The sequence below is a fragment of the Cajanus cajan genome, chromosome 5 (genome assembly GCF_000230855.2).
Source record: "Cajanus cajan strain Asha chromosome 5, NIPB_CcT2T_4, whole genome shotgun sequence".
Taxonomy (NCBI): Eukaryota; Viridiplantae; Streptophyta; class Magnoliopsida; order Fabales; family Fabaceae; genus Cajanus; species Cajanus cajan.
Genome location: NC_138521.1, coordinates 59,109,203 through 59,130,836, shown reverse-complemented (window position 1 = coordinate 59,130,836; position 21,634 = coordinate 59,109,203). Strand labels below are relative to the sequence as shown.

Here is a 21,634-nt window from a genome sequence, read left to right as displayed (position 1 = left end):
ATATAAAGATAATAAATAAAGTATTTCAAAAATTAATTTATGTTTGTACTAATTGGTCAAAATAAAAATGGCAGAAGAAATACAAATAAATCAACAAAAAAATTGTTCATATCATTCATTTTTATTTATAAATTTCATTGGGAAAAAGAATTTTATGATATTGTCTGTAAAAATAAAAATAAAAATTTGACAGTATAATAAAAAAATTAAATTATTTGTTAATAATAAGTCATGTTTTCTTAAAAAGTTAGGGTTTCAATAGCTTACGAAGTTAAAAAATATTTAACAAAAACATTGATAGTAAATACGGTTTAGGTAAACATAAGGCGTAAAATGAATAGGTAAAAGTATAAAATATGAAGAGAAATTTTGTACGTGAAATATTTATGTGGTCTATTGTGTTAAACCCTAAAGTATAAAATTAATATAAAAATTATTCAATTCAGATAATATAACATATAGTCCATTATGAAATTGTACGACATTCGACCTACCTATGGAGTACATGGTGATCCAGAAATCATAAAAACATACATACAGATAAGATAATGACACATACTTGAATCGCATGCATTGCGTTGATTGAGCCTGCAAGTCAATATCACATTCTACAACATACTACCTAGGTATGGATTACATGGTAATCCAGTAAACATAAAATCATATGCATACAGATAACATAATGGCATGATATAGTTGAACGGATAGGCAAAAAAAACCAAATTATATATATAACATGCATATATTAACAAACCAGTGATTGTTCCAAAAAAAAAATACAAACAAGAACATTGATTGAGCCTACAAGCCAATATCACATTCTACAACATACTACCTAGGTATGGATTACATGGTAATCCAGTAAACATAAAATCATATGCATACAGATAACATAATGGCATGATATACATGAACGGATAGGCAAAAAAAACCAAATTATATATATAACATGCATATATTAACAAACCAGTGATTGTTCCAAAAAAAAATACAAACAAGAACATTAACAAGTTCAATAAATTACACAAATGGAAGGGACGCAGATCAAGCCCGAGTCACAGAAACCTCCAAAACCTCTCCCCCTTCCTTGGTCCAAAAGTGAACCTTATCATTCACATTAAATTTGCAAACACGCTGGAAGTCATACCATCCTTTTGAAAAGAGGCCTTGGTATGGATACCACAGTATATGCCATATAGCCTGAGTCCCGTTTGGGAGAATTACATTCACCGAATGTGGACGATCTCTAAGATATTTGAATACCGCGTCAGTCGGTATTGCCTACAAAAATAAACGAAAACAAATATGTCAAACCTATACGAGATACAAAATTATCATACTTACTAATTTTTCACTTACAAATATGTTGTAGTTTTATTACTATGTGTAGCAACAAAGTTAACATTATCCTCACCTAACATGTAGTACACTAGTAGACATGTCAAAATTTAGTATTCTTTCTCAGAATTGTGAGACTCACGGACCTTGCATGGAAGTATAAGCCACGGATGTCCTTTACTAACTTTGGAATAGTGTATTATTATTTCTCCCTTCTCACTTCTCATATTCCCTATTCGTAAGCCACATATGTCCCCAGCTGTCATTCGAATTGGGCATTCATACCAAGTCACATTTCATGTCAATCAATTTTAATTTTTCTTTATGCATACCACACAAACTTATACTGGAAGCTTCCGTCAAAACTCCTGAGCATCATCATAACCCACATCCACTTCACCATTGTCACATGTTAGTCACCCACATTCAATGCGCATAGATTGTCCCGCAACCATAATGTATACTGAATTTGTTTTTTATTTATTCTTCCTATGATTTCATTTTTATCAATTTAAAAATTAAGTATAAAATTTTAAACGTTTTTTTTAATAGGGTCAGCATACATGCATTATAAACCATTTAGACAGAAACAACCCACCTCTCTTAATTTCTACCTCCTTGTCATACCAAACCCAAGTCCCAAATGGTGTCCCAATACAAAAAAAAACTCAGAGGAAGCCAACCGTAACAAAAAATCCAACCATTTGAACGCGTAGCAAAAAAGCGTCTAAAATGAAGGAACTTATCGAGATTTTCTCTAGGTAAAATAATATTTAAACTCATAACAAATTATTTTCGTTATCCACTTTAATTTTGTTATACCTTTCAGTTGTGTATTGTAGTTTACATAACTACCATATATTTTGTTTTTGTTAAATGATTCCCTACAACTGTTATCAATACCGAATATTACATTTAATACTGTACATGCACATGCACATGCATTATCTTTTTCATTCATTGTGCCCTTATTTAAAGTAAGAATCCAAATTGTCATTTTTGTCATTTTTTAACAGCTTTGTAGAGAGCATTCCAAATTTGGACTTTCCTAATAAAGAGACCAACTCACACAAATCTGGTGCAGACATCTCAAAATGCAACAACCAAGACAAGTCATCCATGCAGGTTTCGAATATTATTTCATTTTTTTTACCAAGTCGAATCAACAAATAACTTTTTGCCTTACAAGTAAAAGTTTGTGTATCAGGATGGTATAGCAGAAAAAATATGTAGGCTAGCGTCATCTATGGAGTTAGTTATTAATGGATTGAACAACCTTACTAGCATTGTTGCTCCCCAAAGTCCCTTACTCATGCAAAAATGTCGTCAAACACAGTACGCACGTGAGACTGTTACACATGAACCACATGCTTCTTTGACCAAAGTACGCTAAACACCAGGCGCGTCTTCCTTAGCAAAAAAGTTAAAAAAAAATGAAAACTAGTCAGAAAAAGGAATTCATCAAAAGCGACACTCTCAAAAAAAGGTTATTCTCAAACACAATTACTGGTAAGAATTTTAGAGTTTTGGTAGATATGGAACCCTTGCACAGTGTTAGGTTTGATGGACTCAAAGCAACCGTTGAAATACTAAAGGTAATATGATATTTTGTATTACTTTATCTTATATTTTTTTTAATATTTATAATAATAACCATTGTTTTGTTTTGCATAACTAAATTTATAGTGGATACCGATGACATTTTGACTACCACCCGATATGGTTTTGGATGATGTTCAAGTAGCTGTTGCAGCTTATGTTTTTTGGACAAACAAAGATAATGAACTAAATGAGTATTTTTATTTATGTTACGAAACTTTTGATTTCCTTTCTTGACATTTTAACAAATTTTTTTTGGACAATTTTTCAGGAAAGAAATCATTGTAACAACAATTTGGAACACAATTGGCGATAGGGAAACTCTGAAAACCCTTCTACCAAGGGGTCTACTTGATCAAGAGACACTCTTTTGTTTCACACATGTTGTTTACCATATCATAAATGATTTTCTCTTTTTAATATTTATTTTTAATGGTATCATGTAGGTCCTTAACTTGGTAGTATGCATGCTGACACATAATCAACGAGCAATTTCTCTAGATGCTACTTTTTGGTACTTCCTAACAACCTTTGCGGTAAAAACCTTTTCAAACAACTATTATTTTCTCCATATCTCAATCAACACTAGTACCATTGAATAGCTTAAAACCTTTTTCTATTTTTTATAATATGTGATGGCTTCGACTACACCACCAGACACTCTAATGCATTATTATCAAAAGGACTTCACGGGGAAGATGGACTACATTTTCAAGGTGAAGTCTTCTATTTAATAATGTTTGTTTCAAGCTAACCACCTTTTTTCAGTTGATAACAATGTACTGATGAATATGTTGTTTTAAATTTAGATATTTGTTCCACTAAATGATATGAATTCGCACTGGTTTCTATTGGTCGTTGATGTAAAGGAGGCAAAACTACTAATGTTGGATTCCAAACCAGACCCACAAAGATTTGGTGCTAGAAAAAGACTAGTTAAAAAAGTGGTACTTTATGTTGTGTCAAACATAAACAATATAAATTTTTTTATATCAAATTGTTATCTCCAACTAACTAATACTTTATTTTTAAAATTTTTACCTTGCAGGCATTGTATCTTGAAGAAATCTTGTTGCATGATTCTTTTTACCACTACACGTTTACAAAAAAGCCACAAATTTCTGATTTTCCTATGATTGTCCCACATAACATTGGCCAACAAGATGCTGATTCGTAACCCACATTTAATTGTTTAATATTTATTACATCATTTTTTTTTTTTTTACCATTATACAACAAAATCTAAACATTCAATTTCTTTTAATTTGTAGAAATGATTGTGGCGTTTGGGTTGCCAAATGGATGATGGATTCTGGTTGGTCTGATGATTACAAAATCAAAGTAATTATCTTTTTATTAAGTATTATTTTTAAAATTTAACCCATGTACAATAATGCTTATATTAATTCGTTTACATTTGTATATTAGGTGGACAACAAAACAAGACTGGAATTGGCATTGTCTTTGGTTCTCCACTGTTACAACACCAACAAAGATGAGGTTATCAAACTAGCTGCCACAAATTGGAAAAAATTGCAGGAAAATAGAAATAGACTAGTTATTTCCTAACTTTTCTATCAACTCTTTATGTTGTCCCCTCTTTTTTTTTTAAATTTTTTGTTTGGTTTTGTAATGTTGTTCATTTGGGTCAACCATTGCACCCTACCTACACAATGTTGTTGATATTTTGTTTTCCTTTTGTAAAACCATTTTTTTGTTGCACTTGTCTGGGGACTTTATGTGTGTAACTTATGGACAACCTTATCAACCTACAACCATGTACCTTGTTATTAATTTCATTTAAATCAATTTCAACTAGTCATTTCTGTTTACGAAATAAATTGTGTATTATTGTAGCCATGTAAGTTCAAACTAATTTCCTTCAAGGTACGTTCTAGGGTGAACATATGTATTATATGGTTCATCAACGAAGCAACATATAACATATAAAAATGTGATTGTAAGGCTTCCATGGGTCATGGGTCAAACATGGTTTAATATCATTACATACATTAAAAAAACTTCCATGGGTCATGGGTCAAACATGGTTTAATATGATTACATATATTAAAAAAAAATTAACGGTCTTCATTAATTTTTAAATATTTTAATAAAACTGTATACTACATGACGAAATGTATACTTTAACCCTTAATGTTATATTATATTAATTGTCCTATAAATGTTATATTGTATTAATTTGCCTACTCTATTATTTGTTTTATTACTTGATCATTGTCTTGAATATGAATTCTAAATACTATATATTTACTGTAAATGCTCATAAGCCTATTACATTAAAACAAAATTATATAAATTTCAATTAGATTCTCTTTACTAATTACGCATGTTCCATGAGATCTGAAAATATGAAAATATGGTCATGCCCGTGAAAATTGAAAAGCAAACTTATGAATCATCCTAATAGTTATTAATGAGAGGAACAAAAAATTGACATTCAACATAAATTTACTAACACATGAATAACAAATACTAATAATATGTTTAAAATTATAAATAATGAAAAACAACATACAAAATATATATATAGATTTTAGTCATCCGTGGCATAGATACAACTATATCATAAGAAAACATCTACATTAAGATTAACACATTCAGTATTTAGGAACAAAATATTACGGTTAATATGCTTACAATAACCCTTAAAACCTACTTACTTGTTCAATTTAAAAAAAAAATACACCCATGATCACATTTTAAATGAATCAACAATAAATGTCCAAAATGTGTCAAAGTAATTGCCTGATCAAGTACCTGAAAATTATAAAATATCAAGTATTAGTATTGTTCATAGTTTTATTTCATAATGCTTAATGAAACGAATTTCACTATATTGCACCTTATCCGCGATGTTCTTCAACAGATAGATATATCTTGCTTTCTCCTTTAACTTTTTCAAAAATCAACAAGTCCCCATCAACTAAGTCGTTATTTCTTGCAAACTCATACCAACCAGTCCCAAATAAACTCTGATATTTGTAGTTTAAGACTGACCACCTTAATTGTCTACCACTTGGAAGTACAATATCAACATTTTTTTGACTATTCTCTTCTCCAAGAAACTCATTTCTCCTAATATCAGCGGGAATAGGCTAAATTTTTTTTTATAAAATAAAATGAAAATACTTCAGTATCTAATAAATTTATTAATTATTAATGCTTCATGAAATTAACAACGAAAGTGTAACTTACCAACGCTCCTTTCAGATAAGTATCTGTGACTATTGTTTCCCAACCAACAATTTTGCCTTCACTAATTAGTCTGTCATGGACTTTGTCTTCGTCTGTTGGAAAAGGAGGCAATGGAATGAAATAACTTATGAAATGGTTGTAGCCGATGTAATCACTACATAGGTACATAGTTAACCACTACATAGGTACATAGTTAACCACTACATCAAATATAATATATATATATATACCTAATTAGTAGATTAAATGAGGTACATAGATACGTAGATAGTTAACTACTTATTAAAATTAATTAAATATAAAATTAAATGATTAATCACTACATAGGTATATGGTTAATGAGTAGATTAAAAAGAGGCACGAAGTGACTAAACCTCACTACTATATCATAAATTTAATATATAAAGTAATTTTAATTTTTACTAATTTTATTTCATAATTTACTAATTTTAATATCGACACACGTTTGCATTCATAATTTTATGAGTAAAGATAGAGCCTCCGAAAATTATAACCGTAAGCATTTGTGTTGAAAAGACTTTAATTGGCCTATTGGAATTAGTTATGTTATGAATAATGGTAACTGATTTTGCCATTTATGACATGTTTACCAGGTTTACATGATTATGCATGTTACATATTTCAACGATATGCCACTTATGACACGTTTACAGGGTTTAAATATTTTAACGCATTTTCGATCCGAATATGGTAACCGGTTTCAACATACAACATACAAAAAAAACTGTTTTGTAACTTCCCAATATTCATTCCAATGTCAAAAACTGAAACAACGTGGCATAATGGGGTAATTTCAAATTTTGTTGTCAGTTTTCTTTCTCAGTCTTATATATACATGTTTGCCCCATACGAGAAATACACCACAATAAAAACTATTGTTTTTCTTTCAAACTATTATTCCTTCAAATGGACAAGTCTATTGCTCATATTTCTGAAGAGGAATTGGAAACTCTGAGAGACGTAAAGAATCGGGAAATTTATTGCGAATACGTCCCTGGATACGTAAGTAATAAAAATGATTTATTTTAAATTCTTCATATTAAATTATATTTCAAAATAAACAGTATAATTTGTTATTGTATTTAATTTATCATTTGTTTTGTTCTATGTAGAATAAAATAAGATTGCCCTACTTATTTTCTATTGATTTCTACAATGATATCAAAGACATAGTTACTCTCGAAGATCCTTACGGTAATTCTTTTGAATGTTCTGTGAAGAAAAAGAATGGTCGCGTGTATTTAACTAAAGGAACTGAACCTATTGACCCTTTTTATGGCTTTCATAGAGGGGGTTGGCTAACTCTAACATTTTTGGATGCAAATTATTTTGCAATGTTAATTAAAGATAGGTTAGGTGACCAAGTTGATTATCCCAAAACAATAAAAAAAATTCAAACTTGGAAACCAATCTAACTCTGGTAGTGCTAGTATGAGTACTAATAAAATGGTACTGGACATTCCACAGCCTTCTGAATATTTTCATAAGCTGTATAAACAGATGAATGTTGATGATGTTACCACATCTACTCTGGTATGTAATGCAATTAAATAATTTTCATTATTTTTATTATATTTATAATTTAATTTATTACTTAATTTATGAAATACTTCATTTTTTGGTTTACAAAAACTGCCAATGGGTTTTTGTCAAAATGCTATTTCCAAAACTATCAACAATATTGATTTAGTTGATCCAAAAGGTAACACATTTGAATGCATTATAGCTTGGGAAACTGAATCAAATCTGCATTACAATTTAACTGGAGATGGACTGACTATTGCCAGGTGAACAATATCAAGGAAGGATCTACTATTTTATTTGGAGTATTGAAGGACAATGATAATTTTATTTACTCTACTTTTATTTAAATTTGCAACTTGGTATGTATCATCTTTAATTGGACAAATGGAACATCTATAATTTCAATATTTTATGTTTAATATATACGTGTGTACGTAGTATTCAAAAATGTTATGCATTGTACTTGTTTTTTATTGCATTGGTTGAATAAACTTATTCGTACTAACTTTGTTAGGTTTAAATATTCAAATTAAATGTTATATATACATATGTTGTTTAAAATTTATTAATATATGCTATTCTATTACAAAATGGAAGTTCAACGTCAGCATGATTTATTAATCATTTAATTTACAGAATTAAATGATGGTAAATTATAAAACCTTTTGTTTTAAATGTGAATAAAAACTATTATTAAGTATTACTTGTAACTTTTATTTTACAAACTTGTCATTTGTAATTTACAAATTCTAGTAAAATTTTGTTTAAAAATTACATAAAAACTATTATTAAGTATTACTTCAAACTTTTTTTTGTAAAAGTTGAAACTTGTAACTTGTATTTTAGAAATTAACTGACTTACTATAATCTTTTGTTTAAAATTGAGATTCATGGTATATTAAAAAACCTTTTGTTTTAAATGTCAATAAAAAGTATTATTAAATATTACTTGTAACTTTTATTTTTTAAACTTGTAACTTGTATTTTACAAATTAACTGACTTACTAGTAACTACAACCAAAAAACATAAAATCGTATATTGTCCAATTATTAAGAGTTTAAAATCACACAGTTAAATGAATATTCTTATTTCTAAGCAAAAATATCAAACAAATTTTACTTTATGACATTGTTAAATAAAATAAAATTAACACTTATTTTTAATTTAATTAATATATTATTTCATTAAAATTATTTAATTAATATCATTTAAAAATATTAGTATTTTAATATTGTGACTCATTCGAACAAAATTTTGTATCCTCACTGTATTAGTAATCATGGATATTGGATAGCCTTAATATGTGGCAAGTTGCTTGAATTATGCAACTCTGCTGTCTTTATTTATGATTCAATAATAATGTAAGAAACCTATGACCTAATGCATTTTAATTATGCAACTCTGCTGTGTTTATTTATAAAAGCAGTACAAAATTCGAAATAAATATTGTCAATTATAATAACTTCTTAATTGACTGGTTAGCTCGTGTATTATTTTTAAATAGTCATTTATACCTCAACAAAAAAAAGAAGTCATTTCTACCTTTTTTTAATGTAAACATAAAAAATGTATATGTTCAGTATGTATGTTCACTATTGTATTTATGGTAGTCTATTAGCCACTCTATAACATTACTAATGTTGTATATACAAGTTGTTAGTTTTCTCAGAAGGGAATATTTTGTTATGACAAAGTAAGAAACAAAAATTATAGTTTCAAATGTAATATATTCATAACATCATATAACAACACAAAAGTTAGCACAGACAAATTGGTTCTAATTTTGAAAAGGAACATCATCATTCATATCATATTTTGCAAGTTAATCAACATATAGATTAACTCTACAAAATGTGTGTTGTAAACTGTTCTAAAATAATTACAATAATTTTCTAATTGCAATCGTGAAGGAAAACTAAACATAAAAGTAATCACTATTGTTATGAATTATCTAAGACAATAGCAAAATTTGCATCTTACAAAAATATATTATTATTCATAAACATTTTTTTATTATTAGCTTTCTTTTTTTATATTACCATTGTATATGAACCCAATAACCTTCCAACAAACCATCATTTTTTCCTACGTATTTCCAAACTAATTTTCCATGCACTTCGAATTCAAAATAACATACACGTACATTTCATTTAATACTAAATCAAACTTGAAAATAATATAAACGTACATTATATTTAGTAGTAAATCAAACTAATCACAATATTTCACAATTGTTCTTCATATCATTATAATTTCAGCCAAGACAAACACTATGATCCAAACCACAATAAATTTGTTCCTCATTTTAATCTCATTTGTTTTCACCATCTTCAAAACATCCATCATCATTTCTTCCACAACTTCTACCTTCTTATTTGTAACATTTAATTCCTCTCTCAACTTGTCAATTTTAACCTGCAACTCAGATATATCACAAATATGCCCAGACACTATTGTTTCTAATTCTTCCACTTGATCCATTTCGTTGCACCATTCAAAAAACCGACAATGACTATTTGTCCCGTTATATCTTCCACAACCAAAAAATTTTCTCCCTGGATTCTTACGAGTTTTTGAGCATTGTATCATACTTTGAATACCACAATAACATATCGGCATTTCCCTTGGCAATGTGGATAGCGTAGTCCTGCTTGTATGTGAAGATGCAGAATTCTCCATTTCTGATATCTAACAAATATAAATACGATGGACAAACATTATCATAACCAATAATGCTTACCATAAATATTGTCAAACCACATTAATAAAACAATAATTACAACGACACAATCACAACACTATCAAATTGGAAAAATAAATTACAATCTATTTTTTTACCACCTCGATCAACAATCCATAATAATGCCTTCACAACGAAATACAACAACACCTACATGAGTTATCAATACTTACTAAATCTGCAAAAAAAAATAAAAACTCTAACAAAATCACATAACAATATGAATCCTAACAACTCACCAAATAAACCAAACAATATTCACGCATACGTTATTCGTGAAAGCAACACTACATGACCAGTCAATTAAAGAGAATTCGAGCATAACTGAAAAGTTATTATAACTTAATCGAACAAAATTGAACTTACCACTAACTGTTCACTTCAGAATCGGGGTGCCTATCCCCAGGAACCAGACACAAAACTCGAAGATCAGCTCAGGAGAAGAACCTGCAAGGATTTCAAATGGAAAGAGAGACGACCTTTCATGAGGAGAAGAACCTGCAAGGATTTCAAATGGAAGCAAACTCACGGTAACGGAGACAACATTTCATGAACACAACAACATCCATGCCAACAAAATGAAAACACAGACACAACAACAAGATGGAAAAGGAAAAGGAGACAATTTCGTCGCTTAAGAGAAGAACATGGAAACAAAGACAAAGTAACAGACACAACATTTGACGAACAGAACAACATCCATGACGAGAACAAGATGGAAACGAAGATACAACACCTGATCCAACGAAACACGAGGATGGGAAGGGAAACAACCTTGCCTTAAGAAGATGGAGCCAACAAAACACCAAAGCAAACAGGAACCTTCGATTAAGAGAAGTAGATGGAGCCACGTTTCAATGCAAACAAAATGAGGTGGCATGCATTTACAAATTGGACAAAAGACGGGACCCTCTATTCGGGTTGGTTTGTTGGACCATGGTGAAGGGGCAGATCAGATCCAATTACCCAATTTCTGGTCAAAGTTTCAACAGCGTCGATGACATGGAGTAAGTGGCCACGTGGCATTACCTGATTGGTTGTCCGTACAGAGGGCACCCAAACCCTCTACTCCCAAAGGGCACACGAGTATTCTCCTTATGGCAATTGAGGGTCCACCACTAAAAACTCCAACTCGTCAAATCTAAGTTATGACCATATATCTCATATACCAATTGCACACATGCATTATAAAACACAAAATAATCACACGCCTTCCAAGTCGAGTTGAGAGTCACCACTTAAATACAAGTGACCTCGACAGATTGTCTTCTAGTCATTGATTTAAATGTGTATTAAATAAATTAGTACCAAGCATACTCCTTGGAACATTGTACCATATAACCTGTGCAAACTTGTAGTCACATAATACTTGTAGATTGCTTCAAATTCCGTTAAGCAAATTGAACAAAGACCATTGTGGGTGAGCCTTCTAGTTATGTACCACTCATTCATACACAAGCTAGAGTGTGCCACACTCCATCAAATAGTAGATACATTTGGGCTCTAGCCAATTCCAAATCAACTTAAACAAGTAGTTAGGGCTTTTAGTAATGTTAGTTATGATTGTCTTGTAAGTAGATTTAAAGGAAAGGTCCTCATCTGAAGACCCTCCCCACTTTAGGAAGCCTTGTTCATTGTTAAAAAAAAAAGATATTCCTATAATATCATGTCACACAAAATTGGGAATCAAATATCAAAGAAACTCAATATTTCGTTGCCCCTAATCGTTCACATACTCGACAACTGTTTTATGCAACTCCTTGAATGGAACAGATTAGGTAGAAATATTCGAGAGAATAACACCTGAAGGCAACCAATAGTCCATCCAAAACTTGATTTTCAACTTGTTACATAGAGACTACATAATTAGTGGTTTAACGAACTTCCATGCATCACATAATCCTCCCCAACAATTTGATGCATTTGGCCTAGTGCTAAAAGATAGGATGATTTCTTCGCAATTATACTTAGCTTCCACCATCATGAGATTCATGACCCAAAGTTTATCTGGTTCAGTACAAATCTGTCAACAATCCTTCATCATGAACAATATATGCATTTACCTTTTTAGTATCATGTAAACTAAAGCCTTCTTTCTCTTTGAATTTACAGGCTAGGCAATAACATGGATCTTTTTGTGATCTCCTTCATGGCTCCATAGAAAACCTTTGCACTTCATGTTAATATCATCACATATCTGCTAAGAAGAAAATTACAATGCATAGTATAAGTTGGAATAGTAGCAAAGATAGATTTAGTGAGACTTACTTCTCGTAAATGATAGCTTCTTTTCCTTCCAACTATTAAGACAAGAGTTCACTTTGTGAAGAACAAATTGTTGCATACCTCTACTTACCTTTTGGTGGTGAATAAGGCACCCCCTAAGTACTTATTAATATCACTTGTTCTTTAAAACCTAAAAGCAATATTAATTTGACTTTTCACAATCATATTGCTAGAGAAGAAAATATAAGTTTTCTTATACTAATATTTTTATCTAAGCTATTGCAGAATAATTCCAAAGTGTGGATAATCTCCACCTAGTCTATAAAGGTCTCAACAAAAAAAATAAGATCATTTGCAAAGACCAAATGGGATAAAGGGACCCCTTTCTAAATAGTTTGATGGGTTTTTAGAGATTGTGAGTGATAACTAAGTTAATCATATGAAATAAATGTTTCATACAAAGAACAAATAAATAGGCAGAAATACGATCTCTTTATCTAATCCCTCTTGTAGGTTGAAACTTGTCCAAAGCTTCACCATTCCAAAGTCTACACATTTTTGGTATAGTGATGCAAGTCCATATCAAATCAATGAAAGTCGGCACACACATTACCTTTCACAAGAGTATGTCTAAAAACAATATCCCAAAGGTTTCTCCATCAACTCCTTAATACTATCAATAAGAGTTGCAAACCATCAGCGAAAATCTCCTTTTTCAAACTATTTTCACACCATGGAGCATAGATTGCAACTTTGCCTTAATATTAGTTGCCTATCACATATCCCCATAAGATTTTAAGATCCACATGATTTTGTCAATTCCAATTGGGTCAAGTTAGCCTAAGGAGCTACCATTCACATGTAGATAGACATGATCTCCCACAATTGTAATGCACATGACCCACCTTTATTAAGAAAAATAACTCCCTGTTAGAGTCGCATCCTCATACTTATGTTGCATGGTCACATGTAGAGAAGTTTGTAAATAGTCTCTTTATATTAAAATTACTCAAATTTGACCAAAGATTATCCATGTCAAAAAATACTTAAAATAAGATTATTATTTTATATATTAAGAAAAAAATGTTAAAAATAATTATAAAATTTTGATATACATTTTTTTAGTTAAAATGACAAATAAAAAGTATCAAATCATATTAAATTAAGAGATTTGAATATTAATTTTTCCATAATTTATCTATATTTATATATAAAAGAAATTCTTTATTTTGATGTACATATTATTTTTTTTTCAATTTTAATGTTATATAAAGATATAAAAGAAATTATTTATTTTGATGTATATATTAATTTTGACAATTTTAATATTATATAAAACCCATTTAAATCATATGATAATGCTTAATAAAAGATACACTTATAGTTTTGTAGTCCGTAGATAAGGAAAGGCCGAACCCGGGCCCAAACAAAAGGCGGAAAAAGTTACTGGGCCGGGCTTTCATTGTTCTATATGGTGTGGGTATCATCCTTCCATCGGAACACAGTATTATGTTCCTTTGTCACAGATATAATTCTTACAAGTGTTAGTGGGTGCGTGAACGGATCGTCGTGGCTCATACACCTTTTTATCTCTGTAACTCTGTCCCAATTTGAAATCGTGACAGAAGAAAGAATAGGAGAAAGGGTTTCGATTTCGGAAGAGGAATAAGGAGCTTCTGAAAGAGAGGGTTCAGTGTTCCAAAATGAAGACGACCAAGGGCGGCAAAGTCATGAACCCTACCGATGCTTACCGAAAGGAGCTTCGCAAGAAGGAATTGAAACGGGTATTCTCACTTCCTCAACCTACGCTCCCTTTTCTCTTACGCTTGTTAATGTTATTTTATTCCTCTTTTTTGCCCTAATTCATACTCTGCTGTATGTATCCCTTTATGTTCCACTTCCAATTGATTGAAACTTCGAGTATGTATTCTTCGCATTTTAAATAATCATAAATTCATAACACAAAGGGACGCTGATTGGGTTTTTAACTCAATGGAATTAATCTATTTTTATTTGCCGTGATTTTTTTTCCTCGAAGTATATGTTCTTGTCATGTATCTTTCTGTTGTGTATTGCGTGTTTCTTTAGGATAATTCAGCTCGTGGTCTGATTTTGTTTACTTCCGCTTTTTATTTTTTTGATTAACAGAATAAGAAAGAAAGGAAAAAGGTGAGGGAGGTGGGGATTTTGAAGAAAGATCCTGAACAATTGAAGAAGCAGATTGAGAACTTGGAAATGATGAGTAAGTCTTGCTTTATTTTGCATTGGAAGGCAGTGAAATCCGATGTCGTCTCTTTTACTTATCATTGTTAGTTTTATGGCATGATGTTTGTTGAATGTTGATAAAGACTATTTAATAGCACATCTTGTAGTTGTGGTTTGAATGAATCTCTTAATCTGTGTAATTGTGAGAACCAATTTGCGGAGAGCAGTAATGACTGTTGAAAAAATTTCTGTAAGAGTCACCAATATATTGTGATGATGGAAGAAATCCAGTTAATTTCATTTGTACAAATTATTTCATCAGCGTACTAGCAAAAATTAAATTTAAAGTTGGTGATCTTAAAATGAACTTGGAGAATCAAAACATGGCATTACAGTACTTAGGGAGATTATTTTTTTTGAATTCTGTGCAAACTTATTTATATCCTTGAAGGATACCGTTTTGTCCACATAGAACAAAGAACTATTTGTACACGTGGATTGGATAAATTAGAGACCTGGTGCTGCTGGTACTGATACACCATCAGTGGTTAGCAGGATGGAGATTAAATTTTAATGTTTACTTTTTTAGTTACTCCCTCCGTTTTTTTTTTCATAGTCGTTTTGACATTATTTTTTTGTTATTTTTTCATTGTCACTTTTCTAAAATCAATGACTTATTTAATTTTCTTTTTCATTTTTACCCTTGATAATTAATGTGTATTTATTGGACAATGTGTTTATTCATTTTCAATGAACCTATTTCTTCTCCAACCACTAAAGGGTTTAATAGGAAAATAAGTAATAAATACTTTGAAAAACTAAAATATCAATCATTTTCTTAATTATTGTGCATAACCTTAAGCGTCAATGAAAAAAAATGGAGGGAGTACTTAGTACTTTAATTACTTTAGGCTTTAACTTTAGATGATTTAAAGCTATAAGTACCTTGTCTTCTTGACTTTTTATATATGTTTTGTTTAAGTACTATGAACTTTTATTATTGAAAATGATTAATGCATGAATTTTGAATTATTTTTCTGATTTTTAACTTATATATTATTATTTAATTATTAATTATTTAATATATATAAATATAATATTAGAATAATGGTCATCTTGCTATCCGCAATTCCGCTAGCCCACTTTTTGGGGTTGGCCGCTCTGCTCCGCTGTCTGGGATTGACGACTATGATTTATCTAGATGTTGTTGTATGAAACATAAAAAATTATATATTTGCTTCTACCAGATAGTTGCAATGGGAAAAATGTTGCTATGTATACATGGACTCATGTAGTGCACTACTGCTTTATATGGATTTTTTGGGTTATACCCAGACACATGGAATTTTAATCTATAGAATAAATTTTGTTTTTGGGGAGGGGGGATGTTCTAGGTTGTCTTCTTTATTCCTTTTTTTTTTCCCACACTCTCTAGTTTCCAACTTTTGTTTCTATACTGATCTGCATATATTGATCTATTATTTGACTATAGTTGTTTTCTGGGATGTAATTGTATAATTATAAATTAAGTATGATGCCTTTTAGTATGCTTTTAGCTAGTCAAATTCACTGTGCATCACTGATTGTGGCAGAGGCTGATGGTGCTTTGGATAAAGCAAGAAAGCACAAGAAGAGACAGCTACAAGATACACTTAACCTTGTCCTAAAGAAGAGGAGGGTAAGAACTTATTACGTGTTCTTTTTGTTGGATCACTTTTCTCTACTGTTTGATATTGCTTTGCAGATTGTCCTGCACTTGTGTGCTGTGCACAATTATGTGCTTTCTTGAATATAAATAAAGAAGATAAAATGGTGAGGACTGATCTCTCTGGATTTTTTGAAGCCATTATACAATCTGATTTCTCTTGATGATCCTGTGACATATTTCAATTCCCTGACTACTTTGGAGAAAATTTCCTATCAAACTTCTTTCTCGTGCTTGAAGAAGTAAAGGAAAACTCAACCAGAGTGAACGTTACAGTGTATGGTAGAAATCGATACATTTGATGAATGAAAAATAATCATTAGTTCATTACATCATAATCCAGAGCATCATTGATCATAGTGTCTATTGCAAAAATATTCTTGGTTCTTTATCATCTTTAGGCTTTGTTTGGAGGAGAGGAAGGAATAGAAGAGAATAAGAGAGAATAGGTGAGAATTGATTTGATAGGAATTAGGTAAGAAATTAAGTGAAATAGAATGTAATTTGTAGTTGTTTGATAAAGTGGAATTAAGTGAGAAATATAGTGAATTTGGTATTTACAATTATTATTTTACCCTGACTTTATAATATAGTTAGAATTGATATTTTTTGTTTTATGTAATTTTACACATTTTCTGAAATCCACAAGAATCCCCTCAATTAAGAGGATATAAATAATGATGTGGGACCCATTTCTAATTCCTCACAATTCTCCTTAAATACCCTCTACCAAACACGAACGTTTTTTTTCTTCAAATCCACTCTAATCCATCTCCCTCCCAATTAAATCGCCTCTACCAAACATAAGCTTAGTCTCTTTTTCTTTGACTTAGTTAAAAACTGTGCTATCACATTGGGTATGTACCCTTCATGTTCACTGGCATTTGTCATTAAAGTAGCTAGGTTCCTCATTGTTATTTAGGTAGTTTTCCATGGAGTATTATAGAAATGTATACTGCCAATGAATGAAAATAATTATCACATCATAATCCAGATAAGCATTGACCAATGTGCCTGTTATGAAGCAAAATATCTCTTAATTCTTTATATAGTCTTTAGTCACCTTTTCTCTGTCATGATTAAAAACCATGTGTTATCGTGAATAGAGTGATTGCTAATTTTTGTGCCTCTGAAAACCAGTTATAACAAGCACATTGGTTGATGTACCATTCTTGTCCATAGGCAAGTCCCATTAAGAGTAGCTGAAGGGCCCCCCACTTGGGTTTATCACAATCTGTAAGTGTTAGTTTTAGTTGATATTTTATTAGACCCGTATAAAAGGTTGTGGGATCGTGATTACAGTCTGTAACGAGTTTCTATTGAAACACATCTGTAATGGGTCATTGTTTGAGCTCTGACTTCTGAGAGGCACATGTTTTTTTAACTACAATAGAATTCTTGAGTGGTACAAACAAGGCAAAACCAGAACTAAGTAAATGGATCATTAATGATCTGATTTTGATATTGTATTAGTAGCAGAAGCTGTCTGGTTATATGAATATCGTTAATAGTGGACTAAAAATTCAGTCTTAGGAATTTGAACACTGCAACCAATTATATGCTTTATTTGGTTAATGATTTCTTCCAATTTTTAATTATTACCAATACCGATCTAAATGTAATCACTCTTGGATAGGAATATGAAGATAAAATGCGGGAGAAGGGCGAGACCCCTGTCATGTTCAGGTGAAGAATTTTCATGTCACTTTAAAATATGGATTTATTCCCAATTTATGTTTGTGTATAGTTTACACATTCTAGGATGTCTTTGGCAGTCATTTGGGGCCTCCTCGAAGGAGAACAACTGCAGAAGAAGAAGAGAGGGTTAAGCACCCAAAGCCTGAGGTAGGATTTAAGTTGTTTGTTTGTGTGCAAGCGGTTATGTTTTCCTTTTCCTCTATCTTTGAAACTAAACTGGTGTAGCTGTCATTAATGGTTTTGAGTTACTCTTTTTTACTACAGGACTCTGTTTATTATCATCCTACATTAAACCCTACTGGGGCTCCACCACCAGGGAAACCTCCTATGTTTAAATCATCTATAGGTATGCTGACTTTTTTTTCCTTTTCATATTTGTGTTGTAAAATTGATGTATAAATGATGTTGGGTCGACATCTCCCTTATTTAGTCAACTTTTGTGCTGTTATGCAGGACCCAGAATTCCTTTGTCCGGTGCTTCATCAAGTACTGCTGCATCATCCTTGGCAACAGAGTCAGAGGATGATGTATTAGCTGTACCTCCACCTCCCCCGCCGCCTCCACTTCCTGATGGTAGCAGTACGAGTTCAGCAGATGGTGCTGTTTTACCAGCATCTTTGCCATTGCCTCCTCCCCCTCCCATGCCTCCAAAGCCAGCTACTGCTGTGCCGACATCATTACCACCGCCTCCTTTGCCACCTCCACCTCCTCCACCTAAAGAACAAGTTGCAAATCGTCCTATTCCTCCTCCCCCACCACCTCAACAACAGTCTCAACCACCTCCACCTGGCACCAGTGGAGGTGAAGGGAGAAATCAGTCTGCATTGACAGATGATTCACCTTCCAAGGAGCCTGGTCAGGTAGGCTTTTATCTATTTATATGTCTGTTTAGATACAAGCTTAATAGTGCTTCTGAGAGTTTCTTTATTGAAAATAGAGAGTTTTTTTCTGGTAGAGAAACTCTCAAAAATACTTCTAGTTTGTATCCAAACAGATTCTAAATGTCATATTTTCCCTGTAAAGGCATGATCATTTGTTAAGGTATTGAAGGACATGAAATTAGAGATACATTGAAAGCATTGATATTTTATCTGAAATGATCAAGTATGTGGATACTGTTATTTTTCAAAATGTAGGTGGTGGACATGGCAAGGAATATTGGATAAATGTTAAAATTATATTTGTATGCTTACAAAAAAAAAAAGATATATATTTTCATTTTAAAAAGTATCTAAGTCAAGCAAATTTTGAAGATTTTATTGTGTTGTATATATCTTTAATCTATTTCATCATGTTTTGGCTTCCTTTGAAACCTATTTTCTGTGTTTTGGAACATTTTAAAGCATTTTCAAATTTTGGACACATCAGAGACATTTTGGAATGGCTTAGACTCAAGTTGAAAGAGGACGGGAATGTCTGTTAATTGTGTATAGCAAGGTTTTTTTTTTGCATATTCATGCTTCATAGATGAGAAGGTAGTAGGCATTTGTCATGTTTGCCAGATGGGAACTTATTACATTTGATCGCAAGTTTAAAACCCTGTACTTGGTATGATTCTCCTTAGCAAAAGCTTCTTACACAGTAACAATTTCTAAAATGCAGGTGCAGCTTCCTCCACCTCCTCCACCTAGTCAGGTGCCACCGAAGGCTGGTGTGGTTCAGTCTGATGGTGCTATGGTTTCTACTGAGAATAAGAATTCTATGGCAAGCCAGGAGATCCAAAAAATTGTTGCTGGGCATCCTCCTCCAAGGCAACAACCCCCTGTTCCTGGACCCCCCTTAATCCCAAGTTTACAGCCTGATGTATTACCCCCTGGAATATCCCGTTTCCCACCACCCCCGCCACCACCTGATATGAGGCCTCCTTTACCCGTGGCAGGACTCTCTGCTCAGGCACCACCTCCTGGAATGATGGTCCCCTTAATGCCAAGGCCACCATATGGTCCTCCACCTGGGCCTCCTCCAATGATGAGACCTCCACTTCCACCAGGTCCTCCGCCAAACTTCCAGGAAGGGGATCATATGGCAAATATGCCACCACTTCCTCCTCCAAAACCATCATATGTTAAATCTGCTGCTTCTACTGTTGTTAAAAGGCCATTAGCTCAGCACACTCCAGAACTCACAGCTATGGTGAGTTGAGGTCTTTTTTGGCTTCCTTTTTTATCGTCTCTTAAATTTTTTTTGTTTCCCTAATATCTATCATTTGCTTATTCGTTATAGCTTTATTTTTTAACGGGAAAGCTTATCAAGTAAAAATTCCTTCAGTATTGTTTTGGTTATAAGCTTTCCTGAACTCAAACAGAAAATTGCCATCATACTGTAATTTAGTCTGGTGATAATTGTTCTTTGCAACTGTTTATACCATGCAGTGATTCGAATACCAAACTAACAACTACAAAATGATTTTTTATTGTGTGCATTTCGTCAGGGAACAAATTTACTTAATGAGACGCAATGTTTATTTGAGTTTTGAATTTATGTCCGAAGAAAGAGCTGTTAAATAAATAAGTTAATTCATGGTTATACTATCCCAAGTTGCTTATGGCTGAGAACTTAAAACTGACATCACTTTTCTCTTTGTATATATTATTCCTCTAATTGTATCTATATCTTGTTTATGACTAGGTTCCTGCATCTGTGCGAGTGAGAAGAGAAACTGCAATGACTAAATCAAAACCAAAACCGTCATTGCCAATCCCTAGGTCAGTCTCTGGGACGTCAGGACCGACTATTGTAAAATCAGAGTCGGTGAGTTCGTCATCGGCCCCAAAAGCACAGAGCATTGATGACTCGTATACAGCTTTCTTAGAGGACATGAAAGCCCTTGGTGCACTTGATGGTTGAGAAATTACTGTGAGTGGCGGTGTCGCATAATATTGAGGGTGTTCACAGTGTTATTTACATGTTCAAATATTCACCCTCGCGACCTCACTAAATTTTTTATTCTTGATGAAGTCTTATCAAGACCATGTATACTCACTCTCTTTTGCGACTCCTATTTCATCTCCTTTATCATTCTAGTTTGAATTAGTACACTATTAGTTAACAATATTATACATTATTCACCTATGGTGTGTTAAAAATATAAATTCAAAATTTAGAACAAAAGAAGAAACATTTTTAGAAAAAAAAATTAATTTAATGTATAAGAGTAGATTAAACAAATGAAATATATAGTTAAATGTATTACTTTTTTCTCATAAATTAGTTAAGGAATTACCTTTTATGCGTCTGTTTGAATTGTAAGTATAACTACGTTTCACTCCAATGGAAGCTATTTTTGCTTTAGAATAGTTACTTGGGAAAGTGTGAATAGACCAGCAAACCCCGAGTTCTGGTGCAGAAGTACCTGAGCAGT

At 31.9% G+C, this 21,634-nt stretch overlaps 1 protein-coding gene across 3 annotated transcripts; it reads left to right on the top strand.

Moving 5' to 3' along the window:
- The first annotated feature begins 14,163 nt into the window (after positions 1 to 14,163).
- ELF5 (proline-rich family protein) lies at positions 14,164 to 21,303 on the top strand. 3 transcript variants are annotated; one of them, XM_020375475.3, is made up of 9 exons: positions 14,164 to 14,449; positions 14,814 to 14,907; positions 16,463 to 16,548; positions 18,212 to 18,261; positions 18,351 to 18,420; positions 18,538 to 18,619; positions 18,727 to 19,133; positions 19,876 to 20,406; positions 20,902 to 21,303. In XM_020375475.3, exons 1-9 carry the CDS (start codon positions 14,369 to 14,371, stop codon positions 21,118 to 21,120), a joined length of 1,620 nt encoding a protein of 539 aa, XP_020231064.1. In that variant the 5' UTR covers positions 14,164 to 14,368; the 3' UTR covers positions 21,121 to 21,303. The 3 variants fall into 3 exon arrangements, with proteins under 3 accessions (XP_020231064.1, XP_020231065.1, XP_082931614.1); XM_020375476.3 differs by lacking the exons at positions 14,164 to 14,449; positions 14,814 to 14,907 and adding an exon at positions 17,716 to 17,811; XM_083075488.1 differs by lacking the exons at positions 14,164 to 14,449; positions 14,814 to 14,907 and adding an exon at positions 16,615 to 16,682 and having other exon boundaries at positions 16,466 to 16,548.
- Positions 21,304 to 21,634: the final 331 nt, after the last annotated feature.

Excerpts from the sequence above, each read along its gene's own strand:
- ELF5 (XM_020375475.3), top strand. The coding sequence starts at position 14,369 with ATGAAGACGACCAAGGGCGGCAAAGTCATGAACCCTACCGATGCTTAC. Across the intron at positions 14,908-16,462 it reads TGAGAACTTGGAAATGATGA|AGGCTGATGGTGCTTTGGAT; the intron begins GTAAGTCTTGCT and ends TGATTGTGGCAG. Across the intron at positions 18,620-18,726 it reads TATGTTTAAATCATCTATAG|GACCCAGAATTCCTTTGTCC; the intron begins GTATGCTGACTT and ends GCTGTTATGCAG.